This window comes from Erpetoichthys calabaricus, chromosome 16, assembly GCF_900747795.2.
Source record: "Erpetoichthys calabaricus chromosome 16, fErpCal1.3, whole genome shotgun sequence".
NCBI classification, from domain to species: domain Eukaryota; kingdom Metazoa; phylum Chordata; class Cladistia; order Polypteriformes; family Polypteridae; genus Erpetoichthys; species Erpetoichthys calabaricus.
In genome coordinates, this window is record NC_041409.2 from 100534551 (window position 1) to 100560885 (window position 26335).

Consider the following 26335-nt stretch of genomic DNA (forward strand, 5'->3'; position numbering starts at 1 on the left):
CAATAACCCAGAATGACAAAGTGAAGACATGTTTTCTGAAAGATTTACAAATTTATTAAAAATCAAAAACCGAGATCCCTCATTCCAAGGAGTATTCAGACCCTTTGCTGTGGCACCTCATGGGTGTGCTCATCCTCATCCTGGTGCATCCTGTTTGCTTTAACCCCTGCCACCCTCTTCAGGAATAAGCGGGTTAGAAACTGACTGACTGTTTCTGCCATTGATTCGATAATCATGCAGGTGATTTGGGCAATTTGTTTTCTTCTCCAAGCCACCCTGGCATATTTTCAACACAACAATGATCGTGTGTTTTGACTTTGACAGACTTCTTCATAAAGAGTTTGTTCCCCACGGACAGACTGTTAATCGGTGGCATTAAACCTACGGGAAAGTATCAGGAACTCAAAAAAAAAAAAAAAAAGTCCAGAGAAGTGGCACACTCAAAACTGGGCATTGAACCGTGGCAAGACACCTGCGCACACTGCACTGTCAGTCAAAGAGTGTGACCAGAGTCCTTGAATCTCTTCATTACATTGTATAGTCGCGGTCAAAAGTGTTGACAATGAACCAAGTATTGTTTTTCACCAAGTTTGCTGCTTCAGTGTTTTTAGATCTTTGTGTCAGATGTTTCTGTGGTGTACTGAAGTAGAATGACAAGCAGGTCAGAAGTTTCAAAAGTTTTCATTGACAATGACATGTGCAGAGTCCATACTTGCAGTGTTGGCCCTTCTTTCTTTTTCAAGACCTCTACAATTCTACCTGGCAGGCTGGCAATCAACTTCTGGGCCCAATCCTGACTGATGGCAGCCCATTCTTGCAGAATCAATGCTTGGAGTTTGTCAGAATTGGTGGGTTTTTGTTTGCCCATCCGCCTCTTGACCACAAATTCTCAATGGGATTAAAGGTCTGAGGAGTTTCCTGGCCATGGACCCCAAATTTTGATGGTTTTGTTCCCTGAGCCACTTAGTTGTCAGCTGATGGCCTGGTTGTCCACTGTTCTTGGATGGTTGGTAGAAGTTGCTCATTGAAGATGTTTTGGTCCCATTTTTTTATTCAGGACTGTGTTCTTGGGCCAAGCTGTGAGTGAGCCCTGCACTGCCTTGGCTGAGAAGCAACCCCATGTGACATGAATGGTCTCGACATGCTTTACTGTTGGCATGACACAAGTCTGATGGTGGTGCCACTCACCTTTTCTTTTTTCTGGATGCCAATGAAAATTGGAAAGGGGATTCATCAGAGACAATGACTTTCCCCCAGCATTCCAATCCCAGAATATCATTCTGTCCCAGATGGCTTCTTTGCTGCCCTTCTTGACACCCACCAGGCCATCCTCCAAAAGTCTTTGCCTCACTTACACCTGCTTAATGCCATTCCTGAGTAAGTTCTGCCCTGGTGGTGCCCGCAGCTGAATCCACTTTAGGAGACACTCCTGGCACTTGCAGGCATTTCTTGGGCGCCCTGACGCCTTCTTCACCTCTCTATTGTAACTCAATCAGTGTGACAGAGTGACCTCCAGCCTCGTCCTCGTTGACACTCTCACCCATGTGAATGAGAGGATCACTGAAATGACGTCAGCAGGGCCTTTTGTGGTTGACATGCAGTGGAAATCTTTTTTTTGGGATGAAGTTACTTTTCATGGAAAATTAATTGCAGTTCATCTGCTCATGCTTCATGGCGTTCTGGAGTCGATGCAAATTGCCATCATAAAAACTGAGGCAGCAAACTTTGTGAAAATTAATATTTGTGTCATTCTCACAACTTCTGGCCACAACTGTACACTGCAGATGGTGAAATGCCCAAAATCGTACCAATTGGTTTTTAGGAAATGTCATTGTGGATTATTTGCTGGGAAATCTCTTGGCAAATTAGCGAGTCTTAAGCCATCCTTGGTCTTGAGGCCCCTTATATACTTCAACACAAATACCTCACCAGTTTGACATAACCTTGTAATTTCAACTTGCGCCAGCGTTATTTGTCCTAAACAACACCTGTTGCAAATTTTTGGAACTGGCATCACTTAAAGAATAAATGAATTTAACAATAAATAAAACATGAAACACCTTAACTTTATCAGGGCTATGGAGTCAGGAGCCATTATTGAGCTAGCAGAGTCGGAGTCTGAATGTAAATTGTAATATGCAGCAACACTCACCGTCGGGATCACTGATCATGTCCAGCAGAGACTTGTCCAGAGTGGACTTGCTCATGAGTTTCTCTTCATATTCAAAGTACACATCAAGCTTTCTGGTCTGTGGATAGAAAAATGAGACGATAACGAGCTTCTGTTCTATCTCTGCAGTTTAAGACACAATAACTAAAAGACAAATTAATGTGACCAGCTACAAGGTACAGTGGGTTCAGATGGCATTCTGAACGCTTCACTTCCTGCACACTTCACTGCTCTGTAGATTTCACTGTAAATGGATAAACTGGCCCTTGGATTGATGGGCATAAATACACAGGTAGACAGAAAGAACGAGATACTCAGAGCTATGTAAGGAGGAATGTTTTGGGCAAAAAACTAAATAAATACGCTCACCCTCCCAACTTTGACAAGTGAAAATGCAATGAAACTTTGAATTTAAGCGATGCCACACACAACATCAAATACATAAATGAGGAAATAAATACATAAAGAAATAAGCAACAAAAAACATACTGTACACTTCACAACATATTTCATTATTTACAGTATGTTCATTATTATTGATATTTATTGTCACATTTCACAGTACATTTACTTATCTGCATACTCGTTTATCTCATTCTGCCCTACCCATTTGTACCGAGTACAGTGACATTCTGACCAGCGTGAAACACGTCACTGCTCATTAGTGCCATGACAAGCCACAGATGCATACTGTCATTTATTTGTAGCTCACTTTGGATAACTCTAAACGTCTCCCATGAGAGTGTCCCACTCAGATGAACTTTACCAATGACCAAAAAAACGCTTTGAAAGTTAGTGTTCAGCAGGGAGGTCCTGTTTACACTAAACGAGAGGAAGCGTTGCCAGCTTCGGCTGTGCTCTTGTGCCTTATGAACGGCCACTCACTGAGTGTCAGGCCTGCTTATTCAGCTCAGAGTAGCAGGGAGCTGCAGCTCATCCCAGCATCGTCAGGTGCAGCAGGAATGTCACTTTTCACATTAGCCGCAGGCTGTCTGCTGTGCACTGACTAACCCAGCCATATCCCCATCATGCCAAGCCATATTTTCCCATCTGGATTCTATAGTTGCTGAATTTGTTTGGCGACTTTCGTCTCTCAAATGCGCCCGAGTATCTAGTTGCTCATTTTGACTAAAATTGTTTCCTTTTGTCTGACCTTGGAAGCAACAACTGATACATAAAAATGCTTAATCGCTGGAATAAAAAGACTTCTTTCATCAGATTGTTCAGCACACTGAATTACTTTTCTCGGACTCACGTGATGCTTTGTTTGTATTAAACATTTTTTTTGCGCCCGCTTGAGGAAAGGAGAACATTTGTCTAAAGCTCAAGCAAAAACACATCAAACGCAAGACAAGCAAATATTGCAGTATCACTCAACATGTGGCTGTAAAAGGTGAATGTAAATCTGTGGTAGGCTTGTTTTATTTTTTTACATAATAATATACCAGAGTGGCCTGGTGGCACAGTGGTTAACACTACCGCCCTGCAAACCCAGGAACACCAATACAATTCCGCATGCAGCCACAGTCTTTGTGGAGTTTGCCCGATTCTCCTCATGTGGATTGGTTCCAACGAAGCTATTTGTGAGCCAAGTCTCAGTGAGAGGCTTGATTGGATACTCGCTGTCCCTAAATCTGAGAGAATGAGTGAGTACAAGTGTGTGCCCCACCATGTTTGAGGAGGCAAAAAGGAAATGAAAGTGAACATTTTAAAATGATGATGCAATCTCTCTTTTGCAAGGTAATTTCATAGAAACAATTATCTGATCACATACACATACAAATATAAAGATAATATGAAACAACTTTATAAAAATAAAGAAATTGAAAAATATTTTGGCATTATGTTTTTTGCAATAATATGTTCAATACTTTCTAGAATGGTCAGAAAATTGATTTTGCTTTGTTTAAATTTCATTCTTTTTCGTTATAAATAAGGGCGGCATGGTGGTGCAGTGGTAGCGCTGCTGCCTCATAGGGTTCACTTCCCGGGTCCTCCCTGCGTGGAGTTTGTATGTTCTCCCCTTGTCTGTGTGGGTTTCCTCCCACAGTCCAAAGACATGCAGGTTAGGTGCATTGGCGATCCTAAAATGTCCCGTGTGTGTGTGTGCCTTGCGGTGGGTTGGCTCCCAGCCCGGGACTTGTTGCTGCTTTGCGCCTTGTGTTGGCTGGGATTGTCTCCAGCAGACCCCTCCGTGCGTGACCCTGTGTTAGGATATAGCAGGTTGGACAATGACTGACTGGCTATAAATATGAAATTAATTGACAGATAATATTTGTTACTTGTATATTTCTTAATGAGGTGGATTAAAAAATCTTATAAATGATGCAAAAGGGAGCATGAATTAAACAAAAATTATGAATTATTATGGAACTGCTACTGCATTACCTCATTTTGAAAAGTAATGAAATAAAAGAAAAAAAAAAAACTACAGTATTGCTTTATTTTAAAAAGTTATAACAATAAGGAGTCTGTTCGAGTCGTTACAAGGGAATGGAAGATAATAATAGGAGGACGAGGTAGTGAAATCTCCAGAGGTGTAAATTTATTATATAATCTCTTCATTATAATAAAAACACTTTTTTAAAGATTTTTTCAAGTCCAGCACCTCCTCTCAACCATAGAAAACCGTACACATGGCCCTCTTACCTCTCATTCGACAGACACAGTTCTTGTGCTCTCAGCTCTTATAAATTTTAACGTTTTCTTCACTTTAAGTTCCCAAATAAAGAAGACGTATTATGTCCAAATCTTATTGAAGGATTTCATCACAAAGGGTTATCAACAGAAGAAATGAGTACACAGGCAATCCTAGCACCGAGAAACGATGAAGTCAAACAAATTGTCGATCAGTTACACGTCAAGTTGGTTAAATGTGTATCAATAGACTCTGCTGAAACAGTTGGTGGTGATGGTGCGGAAGATGAAAACATCAACTTACAATATCATGAAGAATATCTACAACCATTAACACCGTCCAGTCTTCCTCCGCACAAATTACTGTAGAAAGAAGGATGTGTCCAAGAAAGGTAATGTAGTCCATCTTCAGGGGTAACATTAGACACCAAAGGAGATCTTGATATGCCATTCATCTTAAAACGTTAACAGTTTCCCGTTAGAATAGCTTTTGCTAAGACTTAACAAATCTCAGAGCCAAACATTCGAAAAAGTCGTTTTATTTAATAGAGAGAAAGAAACGAAATTCACTCATGGGTAGTTATACATGGCATTGTCACGATGAAAGTCCAAACACAGAATCAAAATTCAAAGTGATATTGGCGAAAATTTAATTCAAAAAATAGTTTTTACTGAAGTTTTACAATAAAAGTATAAGTTTAAAAAGTTTTTGCGTGTGAATGTCAAAGCCAAACAAAATGAAATCATATTACACAACAGAATCACTCTAACGCAACATGAAACATAATTTACATTTAAATTATTAGGTTTTAATATTTTTTAATATGGTTTATTACTCGCTGTAATGTAAAATACTTCGCAAATTGTAGATCCGCATTCCCATACGCAAGCGGCAGAACCGTAAAGAGGCTAGTGTGTAGCGCAAGCACGGGGGTTGGCGAGCAAAGCAAACGGGGGGGGGGGCAAAGCCCCCTAATACTACATAAAAAAAAAAACCAAAAAAAAAAAAAAACCAAGGCATTCCATTTCCAATTCAGTGTAAATAAATGTAAATTCTGGCGTAGTAAAGGCTCATTTTTGTCATGTTAAATATTGCAATGAAACAGCACATTAATTACTTCAGAACTCCAATTATGTGAGGTCTTTGGATTTTGTGAGGCGATTTCGCTGTGAAGCTTGTAGTGCGGGGGTGAAAACATCAAAATCACATGACGTAATCGAAGTGGCGACAGCTGCGATGGACAAAGAATTGTGGGAAATCAAGAGGCAAATCCCAGCCCTGTGCTATGTGTATGCTGAGATCTTTAAAACGAAAATTCAACGGGCAGCAGGTGGCGCCAGTGGTTCTTTGTGTTTTACTTTTCACTTTTGCAGCTTCTTTGCTGTTCAGGCTGAAAATGAAATTGCAAATGGTGTCCACATCTGTGTAACTGAACTTTGATAGGAACGTGTCATGGTACAATGTGAACTGCTGATTGTGTGGGTGGCCTTGTCAGTCAGAAAAGCCTATCAAAACTCATCCAGTTTGGATTAAAATCCAGACACGTTAGGCAGACCTTAAATTCCATCCGAGTGTCTCACTTCTACATGTAGAATTCCAGATACATTTCTGTGAGCTAAACTATTGAGCATGTTGTTTATTGACTCAGTGATGTCTTATAGAGCGCTGGCATAGATGTCGGCACATTCTGTGGCTGAGCATGCGATGTTAGGATTTCTGTGCTGGCTTGAGTTGCCTCATTTTGATCTCTATATTCCCAAATATTTTCCTGGTTCTCTGGACTTTGATTTTAGGTTTGTATTTTAAACATGGCATCTGACTGTCTGTCTTTTCTGATTATGACCTTTGCCAGTTTTTTTTTTTTCTGACCTCGTTTCATCTCCCATTCCTGTCCTTTTCAAATCTCTGCTCTCTCTGGCTGAGTCAGCACAGTCCACAGATAAATAGGATAACCTTAAATATCAGTTTAGGATTTCTTTGCTACATCTCTGGACTGGATGGTGAGAAGTGTGGTGGTGATGTGGGGTGTCACACACACACGTGCACAGGGGAGACGGTTCATGGGTTCATATTGTGTTGTTTCACACTTGGACCAGGGGTTGGCGCTGTCATTTGATCCTTTCTCCTCTTGTCCCTCAGCACACCAGCTGAAGACCAGGCTTCTCAATGACGTCACCTCCAGTCCATCCACTGATGACGTCACCTCCGGTTTCCAGTAACCACCTACAGACGACATCACTTCCTCTTCCGACCTCCCTGACCCCACCTCTTCCTGTTTTCTGCCACATTTATAGACCAGACTCGCCCTGTTAGCTCAGTTCTGTTTTGGACTCCTGTCTGTAAAGAGGAGTTTCTTTTTTGCATACCGTTTTTTTAAAGTAACTTTTTATGTCTACCGCCTTTATATTTGACGGGGTTGTTCTTATAATATTTGCATGTCTTAATGTTGGGAGACTCTACTTTCTATTGGTTTGCATCCATTTAATGAAAATTTGATCACAAAAAATGGAAAAGATTTTGGAGTGCTTTTAATGTTATTCTATTTTAATGGAATTCTCTTCCAAAAAATAAAATGTTCAGTCTCTATAGAGAATGCTCCACTTGTCAGGAGGAATAGCTTATTCATATATTTATGTAGTGTTGTCACTTGAATTGATAGTTTCAACATATCCAATGTGCCAGAGTTCTGTCGAGACACTTTGGTGATTAATTTCTGGTTTCCTTTTGACTTGAATTTCAAAAATTATCTGGAAAGCAGCTGTGGATTAAACAGGATAAAGGTTTAACCTCACACAGCCAGCAAAAGGACCCCTGAACAAGACAGAGTACGTCAGCCACAACGTTTAGACATCAATACTGCTCAACAATAAATCAAACATTAGTACTGGTGCAAAAAGAAGAAGGCCACATATTTAACACCCGCCAACACCTTCCTTTGTGACTCCATAGGTGTCACCTGGACTGGTATTGAATATGGAGATACCTGTGTGGCATGCCAAAAATGGCACTGCAGTGGTGGTCACTATGAGGAGATCCCATATAAAATAAAGGCACTGTGGCCTACAGGTGAAAGAGCCACAATGCAAAACACCATTTTGTATTCAGATCAGCGCAGGCCACCAACTCATTGTCACCAAGAAACACATCGTCCACTTGTGTTTAAAACTGTCCTGTGGAAAAGCACTATAAACGATGACACAGTTTTTCGATTTAATACCCACACTGACACCTTGTGTGACCCTGAGCAATTCACATCACCTGCCTTTTCATACATTGTACAGTCATATGAAACAGTTTGGGAACCCCTCTTAATTCTTTGGATTTTTGTTTCTCATTGGCTGAGCTTTCTAAGTAGCAACTTCCTTTTAATATCTGACATGCCTTATGGTAACAGTAGGATTTCAGCAGTGACATTAAGTTTATTGGATTAACAGAAAATATGCAATATGTATCATAACAAAATTAGACAGGTGCATAAATGTGGCCTACGTGACTACATGGTAATAACCAAACTATTCCAAAGTGATGTTTGCACTGATTTGTGTTTTTTGTATCTCACACCCTCATACATCTTTATCGTAACAGCATCCCAAATCTACGATGGAGTGTTCAATCAGAAGAAAATATGAAGCAGCTTTTAAATTAACCATCATTGAAGCAGCAAAAGAAACTGGTAACTGCGCTGCTGCAACAAAATTTGATGCGTCCGAGAAACATGCGAGGAGGCAATAAGATGAAAAAAAAAAAATGTGTTACATTTTTCAACGGGCATGTAAGTCGGGGTCTGATTTTATGATCAATTTTTTTGGGTTTCAATACCCGACTTATACGTGAGTATATATACGGTATATATATATATACACACATACATATATATATACAGGTACTCCTCACTTTACGACCAAGTTCTGTTACGACAACTACATCATTAAGCGAATTGGTTGATAAGCAAGGAGCTTGTGCCGGGAATATAGGATCATTGTAAAATTATAAAATTATATAAAATTATGCAACAAACTTCAAATTTATTCATAAAATGACATGCATATGTACATATTATCATTTGTAAATGATTCTGTCGATTTTTCGCCTTCACGTGCCTTCAAAGTCTTAAAGATACTGTGTGCCATAGCTTGAATTATTAAAAGGCTTATTGGCATATTATTTTGCATCTGGTTGTCAAACCAGATCGCCAATAATTTCTCCATCTCATTAATAAGACCTTTTCGCTGCCTAGTTATTGTGGCTTTAAATCCTGTCGATGATTTCACTGCCTCTTTCACTCTAACTTTATCCTTTAAAATCGTTGAAATTGTTGAATGTGCCAGTTTCAAGTCACATGCTATTTCATCCATCCATCCTCTTCCGCTTATCCAAGATCGGGTCACGGGGGCAGCAGCTTGAGCAGAGATGCCTAGACTTCCCTCTCCCCGGCCACTTCTTCTAGCTCTTCCGGGGGAATCCCAAGGCGTTCCCAGGCCAGCCAGGAGACATAGTCCATTCAATGTGTCCTGGGAATTCCCCGGGGCCTCCTCCCGGTTGGACGTGCCCGGAACACCTCACCAGGGAGGCGTCCAGGAGGCATCCTGATCAGATGCCCGAGCCACCTCATCTGACTCCTCTCAATGCAGAGGAGCAGCGGCTCTACTCTGAACTTCTCACCCCATCTTTAAGGGAGAGCCCAGACACCCTGCGGAGGAAACTCATTTCAGCCGCTTGTATTCGCAATCTCGTTCTTTCGGTCACTACCCATAGCTCATGACCATAGGTGAGGGTAGGAGCGCAGATCGACTGGTCGTAAGTGCGAGTGGTCATTAAGCAAATAGGTCGTAAAGTGAGGAGTACCTTTATATATATATATATATATATATATATATATACACTAGACATTAAGCCTGTTACAATAACGGGCGCTAGAACAGTAGTGCATAAACATTAGTAGGAACAGTCTATATTAAATGGCAAGGGACCTTGACCTCATTCTGTTTCTTGTCTTAATTTTTTTTTGTCAAAAATATTTTTGCAAGAAGCCTAAATTAAAATACTAATAAAAATAAAATAGAAACATATATGACAATACAGTAAGTATAATTAATATTACATTTATCCTCTCCTCTGTGGCTGTTGATTGATGTGATGTGTCTGTCTGAAGATCTCCTATCCTGCCTCTCTTTATTTTAGCTCACTGTGGCGTCTCTCCAGCAAGTACTGTGCAGTTCCCAGCAAGTATTTTAAACCGTGCTGGCGTGCAGCTGATTATTGTCTGTGTGGCGTCTCCCCAGCAATGGATTTTATGCACGCGAAAATAAATCTACTTTTAAAAGTCATCCTATTGTAATATCCTGAAAATTCGTATATTTAGGAAAACCCCTTCAATGACTGACTTTCCACTTTACTGGGCCAAGCTTCTTAATCGCAAATCTGACATCCTCAGAGTGAACACTTGCACAACCACAAACACTAATCCCACATCTTTGGGGAAGCTGGTCTCCGCGTCTCAGTACCCGATTATATTTTTCGTGCCTTATGTTGTAGGTGTTACCTCATTTACTGAAATCTGATTGGATCGGCTGAGCGATATTTTATAGGTCCCGCCCTCTCTGTCTTGTGTGACGCTTCAGGTGGCCTTTGAAGCATCTGCTAGAGGCCGGTGACTCTGCCACTCATTCCGCTCTTCCCTGTACTTCCGCCTTGTCCGTAATATGCGTTTAATTTTCTGTCACAACAGTGGGCAATCAGCAGAGTCTCCCCAGGAATTGATGTAATGTCTGGCGTACAGCTGATAATCATGGCTGTGGCGTCTCTCCAGCAAGTATTTTAATCTGTACTGGCATGCAGTTGATTAACGGATTTTATGTGCGCGGCCGTGAGTACCCAATCAGCACTCTCCAAAGCAATGATGTCCTTTATTAAAGACTGCCCCGCGCATGCGCACTTCACCAGAAGACACAGACACATGGACGCACACAGGGATTCTATTAAAGAGGATATATATTCATTCATTCATTTCATTCATAAGCCCGAGCTGTAAAAAGCCCGGGGGTCCTAGAAACTATTGAAATCATCAGAAAAAAAATTGAAATGTAGAGATGTCAGGTAATTGAAAGGAACGACTCTGAGCATCTCTCTCGTAGGAGGATTCGATTTGCTGACGTGCTCACCTAGCTTGTGTTATTAGCGGCTAAGCGAGTTTTCTGTTTCCTCGGAGGCGGAGCTCTTACCCTGACTCCACCTCTCACTCCCGGGCTGGACAGACAGACACACACACACACACACTTCCATGCATAGATGTTTATACATAAGATTAGTTGGTGGACCCTAATTAATACTTTTTCTTACAAACAGGATAGATTTACAAAGTGTAGAATATGAAGCAGCAAGTCTCAATTTTCAGAATGATAAACAGAAGATATTTTTGCTCTTCAGCCTGAATTTGAACTCATAAGATCACAGACATTCTGTGTTGCTCCTCTAAGTGTTTACCTCCCTTTTCTCCTCTGGACTCGAAGCTCAATTACTTTCTGAACATATTATCAGTCAGTACGAAACAAGGACATTGGGTTTATTTCCCAAAAGAGAAAAAAAAACAGAAAATGGAATGCCAGCTTTAAATCATTAAAATCTTCTTTAAGGAGTAATGTGATGATTCTAAAACAATTCAAGTCAAAACAGTGGGGCTACATAACTGCAGAAAGCTGCAATTCTGTGATGGGACTGGGCGGCTGGAAACTTGGACAAAGTGAACAAAGCCCACTGTACTGCAGGATACACAAGTGTAATGTGACGGTGCAAAGAAATACAAAGCAGAGCTTTACAAGATGACCGCAGGAGGTGTCATCGGCCTAACAGAAGGATAACACTGCTGTTCTTTAGGTAGGCCATTCTAAAGCTTTGAGGGCTATGAAATAAATGAGTAAAGCGGGCCAAGCTCAGCTCAGCGAGTCTGTCTATCTGTGAATGAAGGAGGCCAATTTGTTTAATTTTTCTTTTACTTAATAATACAGGGTTGTCCAGATCTAATTATGCAATTATTGCATTGCATTGCATTAAAAGTTGCATAGTTAGACCACCCTATATATAAACATATATACTTCTCTAGCGTCTTCAACACCATCCATCCTCTGCTCCTTAGGGACAAGCTGACAGAGATGGGAGTAGACTCATACCTAGTGGCATGGATCGTGGTCTATCTTAAAGACAGACTTCAGCATGTGCGTCTCAGGAACTGCAGGTCTGACATTGTGGTCAGCAGCACAGGAGACTGTACTTTCTCTGGTCCTGTTCAGCCTATATACATCGGACTTCCAATACAGCTCAGTGTCCTGCCACGTGCAAAAATTTGCTGACGACACTGCTATTGTGGGCTGCATCAGTAGTGGGCAGGAGGAGGAGTATAAGAACCTAATCAAGGACTTTGCTGAATGGTGCGACTCAAACCACCTACACCTGAACACCAGCAAAACCAAGGAGCTGGTGGTGGAATTTAGGAGGCCCAGGCCCCTCATGGAACCCGTGATCATCAGAGGTGACTGTGAGCAGAGGGTGCAGACCTATAAATACCTGGGAGTGCAGCTGGATGATAAATTGGACTGGACTACCAATACTGATGCTCTGTGCAAGAGAGGACAGAGCCAGTTATACTTCCTGAGAATCCACTGCACCCACTAAACAGGATCATCTCCAGACAGAAGAGCAGCTTCAGCGACAGACTGCTGTCACCGTCCTGCTTCACTGACAGACTGAGAAGATCGTTCCTCCCCCAAACTATGCAACTCTTCAATTCCACCATGGTAAATGTTAACATTATATAAAGTTATTGTCTGTTTTTACCTGCATTATTATCAATCTTTAATTCAATATTGTTTTTTGTATCAGTATGCTGCTGCTGGAGAATGTGAATTTCCCCTTGGGATTAATAAAGTATGTATGTATGTATGTATGTATGTATCTATCTATCTATCTATCTATCTATCTATCTATCTATCTATCTATCTATCTATCTATCTATCTATCTATCTATCTATCTATCTATCTATCTATCTATCTATCTATCTATCTATCTATCTATCTATCTATCTATCTATCTATCTATCACAGACAGATCAACCAGGAAGTCGCGGCATTATTCTGACATCTACAATTCAAGACCCCCCCATTATGATTTGAACGCTCACTTAGCACTGCAGCATTGAGCAGAGACACTGATAAATATGAGATACGTTTAGAGATACAATATAACATAAAAGGTTACTTTACCTTAATGTGTTCCAAAACAGCAGTTGCAACGTTTGTGTGAAGGTCAATCAGCCTCTTCTTCTCTAGCAATTCCGGTAAAGAACTTTGGAGGAAAACATTTTAAAACAGGAATGAGAATCATTTCTTATGCTAAACGTTCTTTCAGCATGAGGGTATTCAAAAAGTAAGATAACACGTCTGCTCACTTGAAACACACAATCTGGGTGCCTCGTCTGACTAGGTATCATGTTCAGCTCTAATCAATTCTGTTTATTGCTGTCTAACGCCGTACCGAGTTCACTGGTATATACAAGTACAAACTTTACAAATTAGTAATTGCATAGCAAGTACACTTAAAGACACACATTTGTTTAAACACACAGTGACAAGTTAAGCAAAGCGACACCCGTTACTGGAAAGATTACAATATGCAAGCTTTTGAGGCAACTCAGTCCCCTTCTTCAGGGAGGATGTAATGTATAGTTAGCCAATAAAAGGGTCGTTTTGCTTAACTTCTCACTACAACAATAATGGCTGACATGGTACAACACCCTAATACTTTAAACACACAGGAAACCAAAGCAGTTAAACACTGAATAACATACATGGAACCAACAAAGTCTACCCATTAATTAACTGGTCAGCAGCCACACCACATGCACTTCAGAAGAGGTTATCCACCTGAAGCTAATCCTGTTCAGGCCTGACCAGTACTCGGATGGGAGACCATCAAGGAAAAGTTTGGTTTGCAGCTGGAAGAGGCGTTAGTGAGACCAGCAGGGGGCACTTACCCTGTGGTCTGTATGTCTCATTCTCACCTCTTCACCACCTACTAGCTAATGTGTGGTGAACATACTGGCGCAAAAAGGGCTGCCGCCACGTCATCCAGGTGAGTGCTATGCATTGGTGGTGTTTGACGTGGTTCCCCTCCGCCTATGTAAACCACTTTGAGTAGCGAGAAAAGCGTCATATAAATGCAAAAAAATTATTCTTATTAATTATTGAGATTCAGTGAATTGAAAAAGTATTCCTACTCTTTCACTTTATGCACACGTTATTGTGCTGTACATTTAATGTTAAATGTGCCATTTTTGCCCCTCAAGCTACAGCTAATAAACAATTTTAACAAAGTGGCAACATGTTTTCAGAAAAGTTTGCAAATGTATTAAAAATCAAAAACTGAAACCTTTCATTCAAGGAAGTATTCAGGCCCTTAATTCGGCACATTGTAGAAGTCCATTTGGCACTATATCTATTATACAGTATCTACCTATAAATCTATCTAGTAGTGCGTTATCTATCATTCTATTATATAGTCTCTTTCATATCATATCTATTATACAGATCCTTTCATATCTATCTATCCATCCATCTATTATATTATGCCTTTCATATCTATCCATCCATCCATCCATCCATCCATCCATCCATCCATCCACCATGGTCAACTGACCTTATCACTGGACCGTTATTTAGAAAATTAAAAAGCAATTTTATATTTAAGAACTCAATTTCTCTCAGTTACACATCTATCCTATGTAAGTATGCATTATGTATTTGTTGTGTACTATTTATGCATTATTACACTTTGTTTTTCTTTGCATGTAATTTCTTCATTGATATTCTGTTTAATACTTTTTTAATACTTTGTATGACACTGTGCTACAGTAGTAAGTGCCATTGTTGTAGTATAACAAATATTTATAAAGTGCTGTAGCTGCTCTGGACTTGTGAAAGCATCATGACGTGCTGCTCGAAATACAGAAGCACAGCTTTTTTTTGCTTCCTTTGGCCCTGAAGTGAACTGATCGGCTTTGAATAATTAATATTATTTTTCCCTGTGTATTCATCCACAGAACAGAAAGCTCATCTTTGCCAAATGAAGCAGAGAACTGATGAATTGGTTGACAATGCAAATTGAACTGAAGATGTCTGATAATCTTTGAATTCTAATCAAGTGTAAATGTGCAATTTTATTTGAAAAAGTGAACACAAAGAACCACGCAGACAGTTGCATACATCTTCAGATTTTTGTCAGTATTAAGCTCATCTGCTTGACATAAACCATCCAAGCACCAAGAGGAAGACATTTGAGTTTCAAGTATGGTCTGAATTAGCTTCAACCACTGGCTTTTCTCCACCCAACAGCACCAACTGTCAGCATGAAAAATAAAAGGAGTGATTATGATGCCATTTTCCTTCCTCCCATCTACTATATGTCACTCTGGGATTTTGTGGCAATAACATTTGGTGGTATGTCACTTTTTGAGGTCATTAATATCCATATTAGGAACATGAGCAAACTCCAATGTTAACTGCATTAGCCAGGAATGTTAATAAAAAGACAACATTGACTGATGAGCCTTTAGAATCTTGTGGAATGTGAGATGCTCCACGTAATCGAGATAGGAGGCTTTGATCACTGGCGAGTTATTGTTAACACTTGTAAGGCAAAAGGGAAGAGACGCAGCCTTCAGAGTGCTGGTGTGCTAACAAACAAGCAGCAGAGGTTTAGACAGCAGCAGTTCTGATGTGTGCACAGACCTGAAGTCCACCTAAGTGCCAACAAAATCCATTGCTGATAAAACTGGCACACACACAATCATATTCTTTAAAAATGCACACATAAGACAAAGGCAAGCAAGCTGCTAAAGACATATACGCTTAATTCTTTATGTGGCAGCACTACAGACTGTAGCTACTGGTATTTTAAAAGTTTGGCTCATTTAATTGTTTTTTTTGGATGACATCAAATGACAACTTACTACACACACACACAAACCAAATGTGGCATCACGGTGTTAAAAACACCTGTCAAGGGCTGGATTTTTAAAAATCTCTACGAGAAGCCTGCAGGTCATAGTTTGCCAACCCCTGCTATACACAAATGAAGCCGATAGAAAATTTACAGTTGCTTCATATCAATTAACGCCTGGAGACACTTAAACTTAGCAATTTAAAAAAATCTCATACGCAAGCAAGGACACTACAGGTTGTCCTCCCACCAAAATAAGATGTATAAAATGTGCACGTTAAACATGATTTGAAATGAGCAAATGTGCTGACTCCTGTAGGAGCTCCCTTCAGCAGCAATGAACGCTGACTAAGATCGGACTTTAATACTGTGATGTTTATTTATGGAGCCACAAATAATAAGAACAACAGACACAGGACACAGTTGCTGAACTTTTTGCTTGGTGAAGCAAAACTAGCAATTTTAGAAAGGACCTGTGGACATCCTTTTACTGTTTAGGTTGAAAATTCACTCGAGGATCAAACTAGAATTTACTTATTATAGACCAGGGGTCTCCAACACGTCGCTCATGAGCTAGCGGTAGCTCACAACCCCTTTCCAAGTAGATCGCCAAAGGGTTAATGAATCCTAGATAAATTTGAAAACTTGATTAGTCAAATTAGGGGTGGGCGATCTTTATAAAAAATCATATCACGATCCTTTTAACACAAAATCACAATCCACAATCTGAACTGCAATCTCTAATTTCAATGTGGCATACGCTTAAGAGAATATCCGGACTCAAACTCATCAAGACCTAAGTAACACTTTATTTTAAATATCAAACAAAGTTGAATTCAATTGTTCTCTCGTTCGCTAGCTAAGCGGAGTTAAGGAACATGCCCTGAAGCTGGCGAGTGAGTGAGGAAGGCCTTGGCCCGTCGGCCTGCTGCGTATTTCTTGGATTCGCGCAAATAAAATCAGTACTACAAGTGAACTCTGATACACAGCGAAATGAGGGAAGTCGCAAAAATCAACCAGAATGTTCAAGGAAATTATAGAAAAAAACCTGATCTAAATCCGTTAAGTAGTTCTCTCGTGAAAAGTGGACAGACAGACAGACCTTGGATTTTATATTTTATATATTAGTAAACCTTCAAAATAATGTGCAGTTAAAGTCTCAACAGCATTCTCAGCATTTTTGGAGCTCAGTAGAGCCAGATTACTAGAAGAATCTTCACCAAGCAGCTCTGAAAATGTCAGCTTTGTTTGGGTCTCCATACCTCAGTGAGTCTGATGTGAATGTCATGAAATCAAAGTTCAGAACAAGACTGACAGACGAACATCTAAATGACTCCATCAGAGTGAACCTGAGGGGCTCCACTCCACCACACACTTTAATGCCAGTCATCTGACAAACTAAAAAACACATCACACATGTGACTGGACCTGTGACTAAAGTGACACAGTGACATGTGACAGAATGACAAAGGAATAAGTCAGATCTGTGGATTTGGAATTGCATTGTTTGGTTTTGACAGCATTCATGTTTTAATTCAATAGTGTGAGCTACATGAGAAAATGCGGACAGACATACAAAATGCACTTGTAGGTGAACTAAATATTTTTTGTGATGATTTAATGTGGACACCAAGATTCTGTAAATGTTCAGGCAAAACAAGCTTATTCAATTTGTTTGGGTTGAAATAAGCTATGAGGATAAACGTTAGAAAACATGAGGAGCTCTCGGCCATTTTCATTTTGTAAAAGTAGCTCTCGGGTTAGGGGGAAAGCTTGGAGACCCCTGTTATAAACTAATGCAGAAAACGGACATTTTTGAGGATGTGTGGTATGCAAAAGGGGTACTGTGTGCTATAGAGGAGGGAGAATTGAAAATCAATTTATAACTCACTATTGAAAAACTGTGTAAAAGGAAGTTATATGTAGCAAGTGATACTCTGAACAACACTGGGAATCTGGGCTGACTGGGCTTTGGCTTTACTTATTATGAACATAAATGAGGAGGACACTGGGGAGGAGATGAGAAAATATTAAATATTTATATGATAACTGTGCGTGGGGTTACATGGGGTGAACAAGGACGGAATTTTTTTTCATTTCTTTGTATAGGTTATTTAGTTGCATCTGTACTTTTAATATATTGATGTTTGTTCTTGTTATATTTTTTGTTTCAATAAAGTACTTTAAAAAAAAACCAAAACAAAACAAAAAAAGTCACAACAGGAGAGAACAAAATGGGAATTTAAACTGATGCTAAACTTGAACACAACAGCCAAGAGTTTTCCGACCAGATATGAGGAGTGTTGGCATCGCCCTGACTGACTCAGGTGATCTGATTACAGATCAGTATGGAAAACTCATCAAGAACTTCCAAAGACTTTGTTGGATAGAAATATTATATCAGAAGATCTTGAGCATTCACTGCTGTTGTCTCCTGCTAAATGAATGTTAGGTTGGAGGGGTCTGTTAATATTTCACACTACAGATGGCTCACTCAAGGATTTTAGAATTGGGTTCCTTTCATGACGTGTCTGTAAACACAAGTAACTCTGGTTTCTGTATTATGCCTCACCTGAAGAAGGGGCCTGAGCTGCTTACATATCATAATCTACTCAGTTAGCCAGTACAATGGGGTCACTCATTGAATCCATAAATGGCTAACCTGGTACATCACCCTACTACTTTAGAATCCTTCTGAAATGTGTAAAGAATATTTGGCATGAGACAACACCGTGGGTCAGCCTCCTAATTTCAAAGTCTCATCTTTTTCTGCCACAAATGAAGTGCGTCCAGTAAGAGTCACGGCTGGAATTCAGTGAGTGACAGTTTTTACTAACCTTACTGCAGAAGTCAGCTTTGCCGTGTTGTCTGATAACATGCTGATTGCGCCTTCATCTTCACCTTCAAGACCCTGAAAAAAATAGAAAAGGAATTAAGGTTTGTGACAGTTCAGAAGACCTAAAACACGGCACGTCTACAGATCAGGATGCTCCATCTACATATCTGCGAGGGACGTTCAAAAAGTTTCCACACTTTTATATTTTCGTTGGAAACAGTGATGGTGGGAGTGAGGAGGAGTAATTGGGCATTAAAAAGTTGGGAAAATTGCATCGCAAACAAAAGGTGACTGTCTAGAAACGTGATGGCATTTGTTTTTGAAATTCTTAATAAGTTTAAGAAGTGCAGAAACTTTCTGAACGTCCCTCGTATATAAGGAAGATATAACTGAAAGATGACTATAATTCATGAAGCTTTGTATTATGAGCCGACAAATTCAGATTTTTGCATTTTATATATTGTTATTTTGAATTATTTGCTCTATGATTTTATCCAACATTTACAAATAATAGCTGCACTGTACTATTGTTTCAGTATTGCCACAATATCAGCAAGAGGCAGGGACTGACTGAGCCAGTAAGCGTAATCTTTAGAATTTAACATCCTAGCCACTAGAGGGCCATTAAGCACACATTTCTTTAATATTGATAAAACTATGAAATAACTCATTGATACATAACTCTGTCAAGTGTCTAACCCACTTGTCCATTTCAGAGCTGCATTGGGAACTGACACTCCAGTCCTTTGTGGGACGCAATGACTGACACCACATTAGAGCTGCAAGTTACCCAACATGTAATAATAAAAATTACTTTTATAATAGAATACCTACAAAACAACATTGTAGTATGGCTAAAAATGTAAACTGTTATATTAATAACAATACAATATTACATGTATAATTATGACAGAAAATCACTTAGTATAAAAAGTAATAAAATGCAGTGCCTAAAGAAAATCAACCTTCCCCGCCATTTGAAATACTCACATCTTTGATATTACAACTTGATGTCAAAATCCATTAAAAACGTATTTTTTCCCAGCTTCATTTAAATATTTTGCCTTACTGCATTTGAGAATGAAAAAAGTTAATGGTCTGAAAATCAATAAAAAAAATGAAAAGCTATAAAGGGTTGGAAAAATGATCAGTCCTCTGATTGAATACTTTGTAGAGTCACCTTTTGCTTTAATGACAACCATCAGTCAGTTTGGATTTGTTCTCTTCCGGCTTTCCTCACCTAAATTGGAGAATATTTGCCGATTCCTCCTTGCAGAATTGTCCGAGTTCAGTCAAACTTGGTGGTGAGCAATGATGAGCTGCTCTCTTCAAGCACATCCACAGGTTTTCTATCAGATTTGAGACGGGGCTCTGACTTGGCCACTCAGGGACATTGACCTTCCTATCTTTACACCACTGCGTTGTTTTTATTTTTTTTTTGTTTAATGGTGTGTTTAGGGCCATCACTATGCTGGAAGGTGAGCCGCTTGTCCATCTTTGTCTGTCTGGAGAAAGGAGTGACAGTTTACCTCACGGTTTTGGGTGTAATTAGCAGGCTTCATTTTCCGGTCAATCCTGACTAATCGCCCAGTCTGTGCTTCAACGTAGGTATGGGGTCTTTTGGGAGGTGGGCTGTGTTTGGTTTTTGCCAAACTTAGTGACTGAAGTTCAAAGCAAATAGTTGCTCTTATTTGACCATACAAATCTTAATTCGTAAATCTTGTGTGTGTGTGTTTTTTTTTTGCCAAACACAAAACATACAGAACCAGGACAGGATATGTAGAAAAAAATGTAAAACTTGTGGGAACATTTTAATTAAAATATTCCCTCGTTTTAGTTAAGCTGCACACATTTACATGATAACATTTCCATGATTTAGTTAATGCATGATACATGCAGTTAATGCATGTTTTAATTAAAACATTCACTTTATTTATATAATTTGTGCACATGTGTTAGATGCCAAGATGTAGAGATGCCTAAGGAGTTTTGGGATATTTATTCTTATCTTATATATAAACGTCTACGCATGGAAAAGTGTGTCTGTCTGTCTGGCCTGGAGGTGAGGGGTGGAGTCGGGGTAACGGCTCCGCCTCCGAGAAAACAAAAAACTCGCTTAGCCGCTAATAACACAAGTGAGGCGAGAACGTCTGCAAAACGAAACCTCATAAGAAAGACAACATCGCTTAGCTACTAACATCGGCAAAACGGTATCCCTTTTACTTTTCCTCCCGCCGCTAATACACAAGCGTTGCAAGCACTTCGGGCAAAACGAATCCTCCTAGGAGACCGAGAGACGCCCAGAGTCATTCCTTTCAATTACCTGACATCTCTACATTTCAATTTTTTTTCTGATGATTTCAATAGTTTCTAGGACCCCGGGCTTTTTACAGCACAGGCTTACACAGCTAGTTATTTATAAATGTATATACAGTGGGATGAAAAAGTATTCAACCCCCTCTGGAAAGCCACCGTATTTTCATCTTGCATCATTATAACCTATAAAAATCACACATGCAGAGTATCAAAGTGAACTTTTATTCCTCTCTGTACATACTTTGACACATTTAGAGCTCGGTGAACTCAACAAATGCAAATTGACAGTTATGTTGTGAAAAAAGCTGTTGAAAAAGTAATGGACCCCTTTCACATGACACCCAGTCAATACTTGGTAGCAGCACCAATAACTGCTTGCAAATCGCTTTGGATAGACGTCTACAAGCTCAGCACATCTGGATTCTTCCCATTCTTCTTTGCAGATCGGCTCCAACTGGGCAAAGTTTGAAAGCTTTTGTTTGTGAACTGCAATTTTGAGATCACGCCACAAATTTTTAATCAAATTCAGATCTGGACTCTGGCTAGGCCACTGCAAAACCAGGATCTGCAGTTTGTCAAACCATGCTTGGGTTACTTTGGCACAGTGTTTCGGGTCATTGTCCTGCTGAAAGTGCTAGCATTGTCCGAGTCCCAATTTCATTACTGACATTTGAAGGTTTTCTGGATATACTTCTTACTATCCATTCTTCCTTCAGTACAGACAAGGGACCCAGTGCCTGCCCTAGAGAAGCAGCCCCAAAGCACGATGCTCCCCCCACCATGCTTGATGGTAGGTATGGTGTTTGCCAGATCATTGGCAGTCCCTTCCATCCACCAGACAAATGCCCTTGTGTTGAGGCCAAAAAGTTCAATTGTGGTCTAATCAGACTCCAGAATGCAGGACTCTTGTCAAGATGTCTGTTAGTGAATTCTAATCGAGCTTTCAGATGACATTTTTTTAGTAGTGGCTTTTTTCTGGCAACTCTGCCATACAGCCCCTTCGATATTCTAGTCTCCAGCTGCAGCTCACTGAGAGTCACCTTAGGATTTGCTCCGACTAGTTTTCTTCACATTTTCTTTGTTATTTCAAAAGGGTGGCCTGACCTCGGCCACTTCACAATGCTTCCAGTTGTCTTCCACTTCACTACGATGGCCTTCACAGTGGACACACTGAGGCTAAGGAGCTTGGCAGTCTTCTTGGCACCTTTGCCATCTTTAAACTTCTTAATCCCAGTGCGTCTCAAGTCATTAGAAAGTTGTATTCATGTTTGTCAGTTTTTGAGGTTTCACTAAATTAGCTGCTTGTACTGATTTCTCAGTCGTACGTTCCTAAGAATTGGTCTGAATAATCACGTATAGACCACTCAACACGCTAGAGGATTAATGGCTTGTTTGTTGACGCCTGTGTTCATTGTTAACAATCACACCGTCTCCAAGCTATTAGGACTCGATTACTTCTTCAACAGCAGATTTCACTGATTTGTTTTTCATCGCTGCAGCATAATTTGATTTTCAGGATTTTTTTTAGTGAAAATGTATTGTCCAAGAGGCCCTCATTTATATGTAACAGTAGGAAACTACAAGAAATTTAAACTTTGTCTAGGGGGTCAAATACTTTTTCAACCCACTGTATGTGTGTGTGTGCCACCAGTTGCGTCAAGTTAAATTCCTAGTACATGTAAGTGCATATGGCCCGTCACACACGTGTGCATGAGAGGCAGCTGAAGGGCTCCTAAAGGGATTATTCCATGCCAAACCAGGGGGTGGCAGGGTGCACTAATCCTCCTTTTTTTTTTTTTTTTCCCCCCCAATCGACAGACCAACCGCAGGAAATTTCACCTGGACTTGAAGACGTCACTTCCGGTATCGGGTCCAATGACGTCACTTTGGGTTCCTGCCCTGATGACATCACTTCCCCTGCCCGATTTTAAAATCTTTGCCTGTTATGATTGTTCTATTGTTGGACTGCAGTCTGTTGAGATCTGTTCTATGGAACCAACCATTCAATCCTGGCAGCCTAATTCAAGGATATGGGCGGCTGACCCCAAACCTCTTCCTGTGTCTGTCCAATCTTTTCACAGGCCATTAAAGTTTCATTCAATTCAATTCAGTTAATGCAGGGGTGTCAGACTCCGGGACTGGTGGGCCGCAGTGGCTGCAGGTTTTCATTCTGACCATTTTCTTAATCAGTGCCCAGTTTTCACTGCTAATTAACTCTTTTTCCCTTCCTTTTAATAGCCCTGTTCTTAAGGATTCAGTCCTCTGAATGTACTCCTTTCTTCATTAAATGACAGCCAAACAGAAATGAGATGTAAAATGAGCTGACAGATGACCAGCTAAACTGGGATTTCAAACTCCAACCAATGTCTTAATGAGAAGCTGACTCTTGCTTTTAATTAAGCCCGTTATTTAATTCCACAGCTTATTGTTGCTCGCATTCGGCCACAGTAGACATTTCCAAAACTGTTGATTTTTCTTGTTTTTTTCTAAGAACATTGTCAAAATGTTTTGGTGATCTGAGAGATCAGCCTTACTGAGACCATCACCTTTCTTTATTTCCACATATTGTGTGATGGACACAGGTGAGTTGGTCATGTGGCGGCTTGTTTTGTGTCTCATTATTGTTTGCCTACTAACTAAGGAAGAGGAGGCAGCTAAGGGGTCTGAGTCAAGTTAATTAAAACTAAGGCAAAAGAAGTTAATTAGCAGCAAAAACTGGTCACTAATGAAGAAGATGGTTAGAATGAAAACCTGCAGCCACTGCGACCCTCCAGGACTGGACTTCGACACCCGTGAGTTAATGTGTGCTTGTTGTTGTGTACAGATGGAGACATTCTGATAAGACAATTTGTTTTGATTTGGGACTGTGTTATGATAGCATTGTAGTGGCTCTGGTCTTAGCTGTCACCATTCTGAGCAAGCGGCAACTGCAAAGGATACTCAGGGCTAATGGGTTCTACCGACTACGCCATATAAACATCGAACAAGTTATTCTCTTTAGTGCTGATCAGTTGCATGGAGCCGGGAGGCTGCCTGGCTGTCACCGGATATACACAAAGAGTCTGGAGCCACTTCAGGACCTTCTCTTTTTTTTTTCTCCACTTAAACCACTAAAGAGTCAACCTGGCCCTGTGCAGTAGATCTTTATTATGTTCAAAAGTCCAAAGGTTTTCTTTCTAAAGTTGTGTTCCCTCTGAGAACCAGTAGCATTCATTTTGCAGTCAACATACCACATGGCGCAGTATACAGTGCAGTCTGTAAGTAAAGATACTGTTCTCCTAAATCACCTCCACCCCAAAGAGTGTTTTAGATATGGCAAGATCTCCAAAGCACCGTTGTGCCTTAGTTATCGTAGCCATTACAAAGTGATGTTATGGTGATCTTTATGCTGTGTTGCTTTAGTCCTTAGGTTGAGTGATGACAGGGACAGTTTCCATATGACCTTTCTCACGGGTCAATTGACAGTTCCTTTACTTTTGCTTTGTTTTAGTATACAACAAAAAGTGAAGCAGGGTTATGCAGAATACAGGGGCACACATTGACTAAATCATGGGAATGTTTTAATTAAAAAGTGTGCATAAATGACATAAATCAAGGGAACGTGTTAAATGAAAATATGCACACAAATTACATATATTGAGGGAGCATTTTAATTAAGATGTGTACAAATTAACTAAATTGAGGGAACATGCGCATGAATTGTAAATTGTTCCCATGATTCTCTTTATTCTTCATACCCACATACTCTCTGGGGCTCCATACAAGCAAGACTCAGTGTGTTTACTTTTTCAGTAGAAGCTTCCTTCTTGTCACCCTGCCATACAGGCCAGTTTTAAAGAAAACTTGTGAGATTGTTGTCACATGCACGAACACTTGTAATGTAAGTCCTTCAGTGTTGCCATTGGCTTCTTGGTAAACTCCCTTATCAATATCCTTCTGGCTCAATCATTGGAGGGACTGCCCAGTCCAGGCACACTGTTGGCAGTGCCATACGCTTTCCACTTCTTACTAATGCTCTAAACCAGAGTTCTCAAACTCCGGTCCTGGAGGGCCACAGAGGCTGCAGGTATTCATTCTAACCCTTTTCTTAATTAGTGACCTGCCATTGCTGCTAAATAATTTCTTTTGAATTAATTGTAATTGACCTGCTCTTGTAGACTCAGACCCCTTAATTGTTTCTTTTTCCTTAATTAGCAGCCAAACAACAATAAGATAGAAAACAGGACCAGCAAACTGTGACCATCATACAATATCTGAAAATAAAGGAAGATCTCAGGAATGCTGATCTGCTCAGGTTCCCAAAACATTTGACCAGTGCGCTGAGAAAAGAGAAAAATCAACAATTTCAGAAATGTCTGCTATGAGAGCAGCAACAAGCTATGGAATTAAAGAACGAGTTTAATTAACGACAAGAATCAGCACCTAATTAAGCAACTGCTTGGAGTGAAATTGGTTGGAGTTTGAGGCCCTGAATTAGCTGGTCTTCTGTTGGCTCACTCACTTCACGTTTCATTTCTGTTTGGGTGCTGTTTGAGGAAAGAGATGAAGCAATTCAGAGTAACGAGGAAGTAATTCAAGAGAACAAATCTTAAAAAAAGCAAGTTAATTAGAATTAATTCAAAAGAAGTTGATTAGCAGCAAAAAACAGGTCACTAATTAAGAAATGGGGTAGAATGGAAACCTGCAACCACTGTGGCCCTCTGGGACCGGAGTTTGAGAACCCTGCTCTACACGGTACTCAGAGGGATAGTTAAAGCCTTAATTGTATCCTAACTTGTGCTTTTCCATAACTTTCCTTTTTGGAGGCACCTTTTCAACCATGGGGAATTCTTAGCTATTAAATAATAATGCACCTATATAGTCTAGTTCCTCAAATATGACACTGACTTCAGCACACTCCAATGACCTGACTAGTCCTCAGATATCAGCACCTTTACCTTGAGGTGGAATGGAAGGTTCATTACACAAATGTGTGGTCAAACAATTTGCAGGAGCCGTGTGATATTGTCGAGTTAGTACCGGCCACAACCCGCAAAGAAATGTCTCCAGAACCCTGCTGAATCGATGCCTGAAAGACCCTGCGGTAAAAGGGGTTCTGATGTCACCATCCTGCTCCACTGACACACTGAGGAGATCGTTCCTCCCCCACACTATGCGACTCTTCAATTCCACCGGGGGGGGGGGGTAAATGTTAACATTATACAAAGTTATTGTCTGTATACTGCATTGTTATCACTAATTTAATATTGTTTCTTTATCAGTATGCTGCTGCTGGAGTATGTGAATTTCACCTTGGGATTAATAAAGTATCTATCTATCTATCTATCTATCTATCTATCTATCTATCTATCTATCTATCTATCTATCTATCTATTCCTGCCGACT

At 40.1% G+C, this 26335-nt stretch overlaps 1 protein-coding gene across 1 annotated transcript in view; it reads right to left on the reverse strand.

Annotated features, from left to right (window-relative positions):
- Positions 1–26335, reverse strand: part of scfd1 (sec1 family domain containing 1) — a 177147-nt gene that overhangs the window by 81756 nt on the left and 69056 nt on the right. The window contains exons 13-15 of the mRNA XM_028821277.2: positions 18636–18709; positions 13065–13146; positions 2153–2249 (exon numbers count right to left, since the gene is read on the reverse strand). Of these exons, the coding sequence (XP_028677110.1) occupies positions 2153–2249; positions 13065–13146; positions 18636–18709 (253 nt within the window). The remainder of the gene's footprint in view (positions 1–2152; positions 2250–13064; positions 13147–18635; positions 18710–26335) is intronic.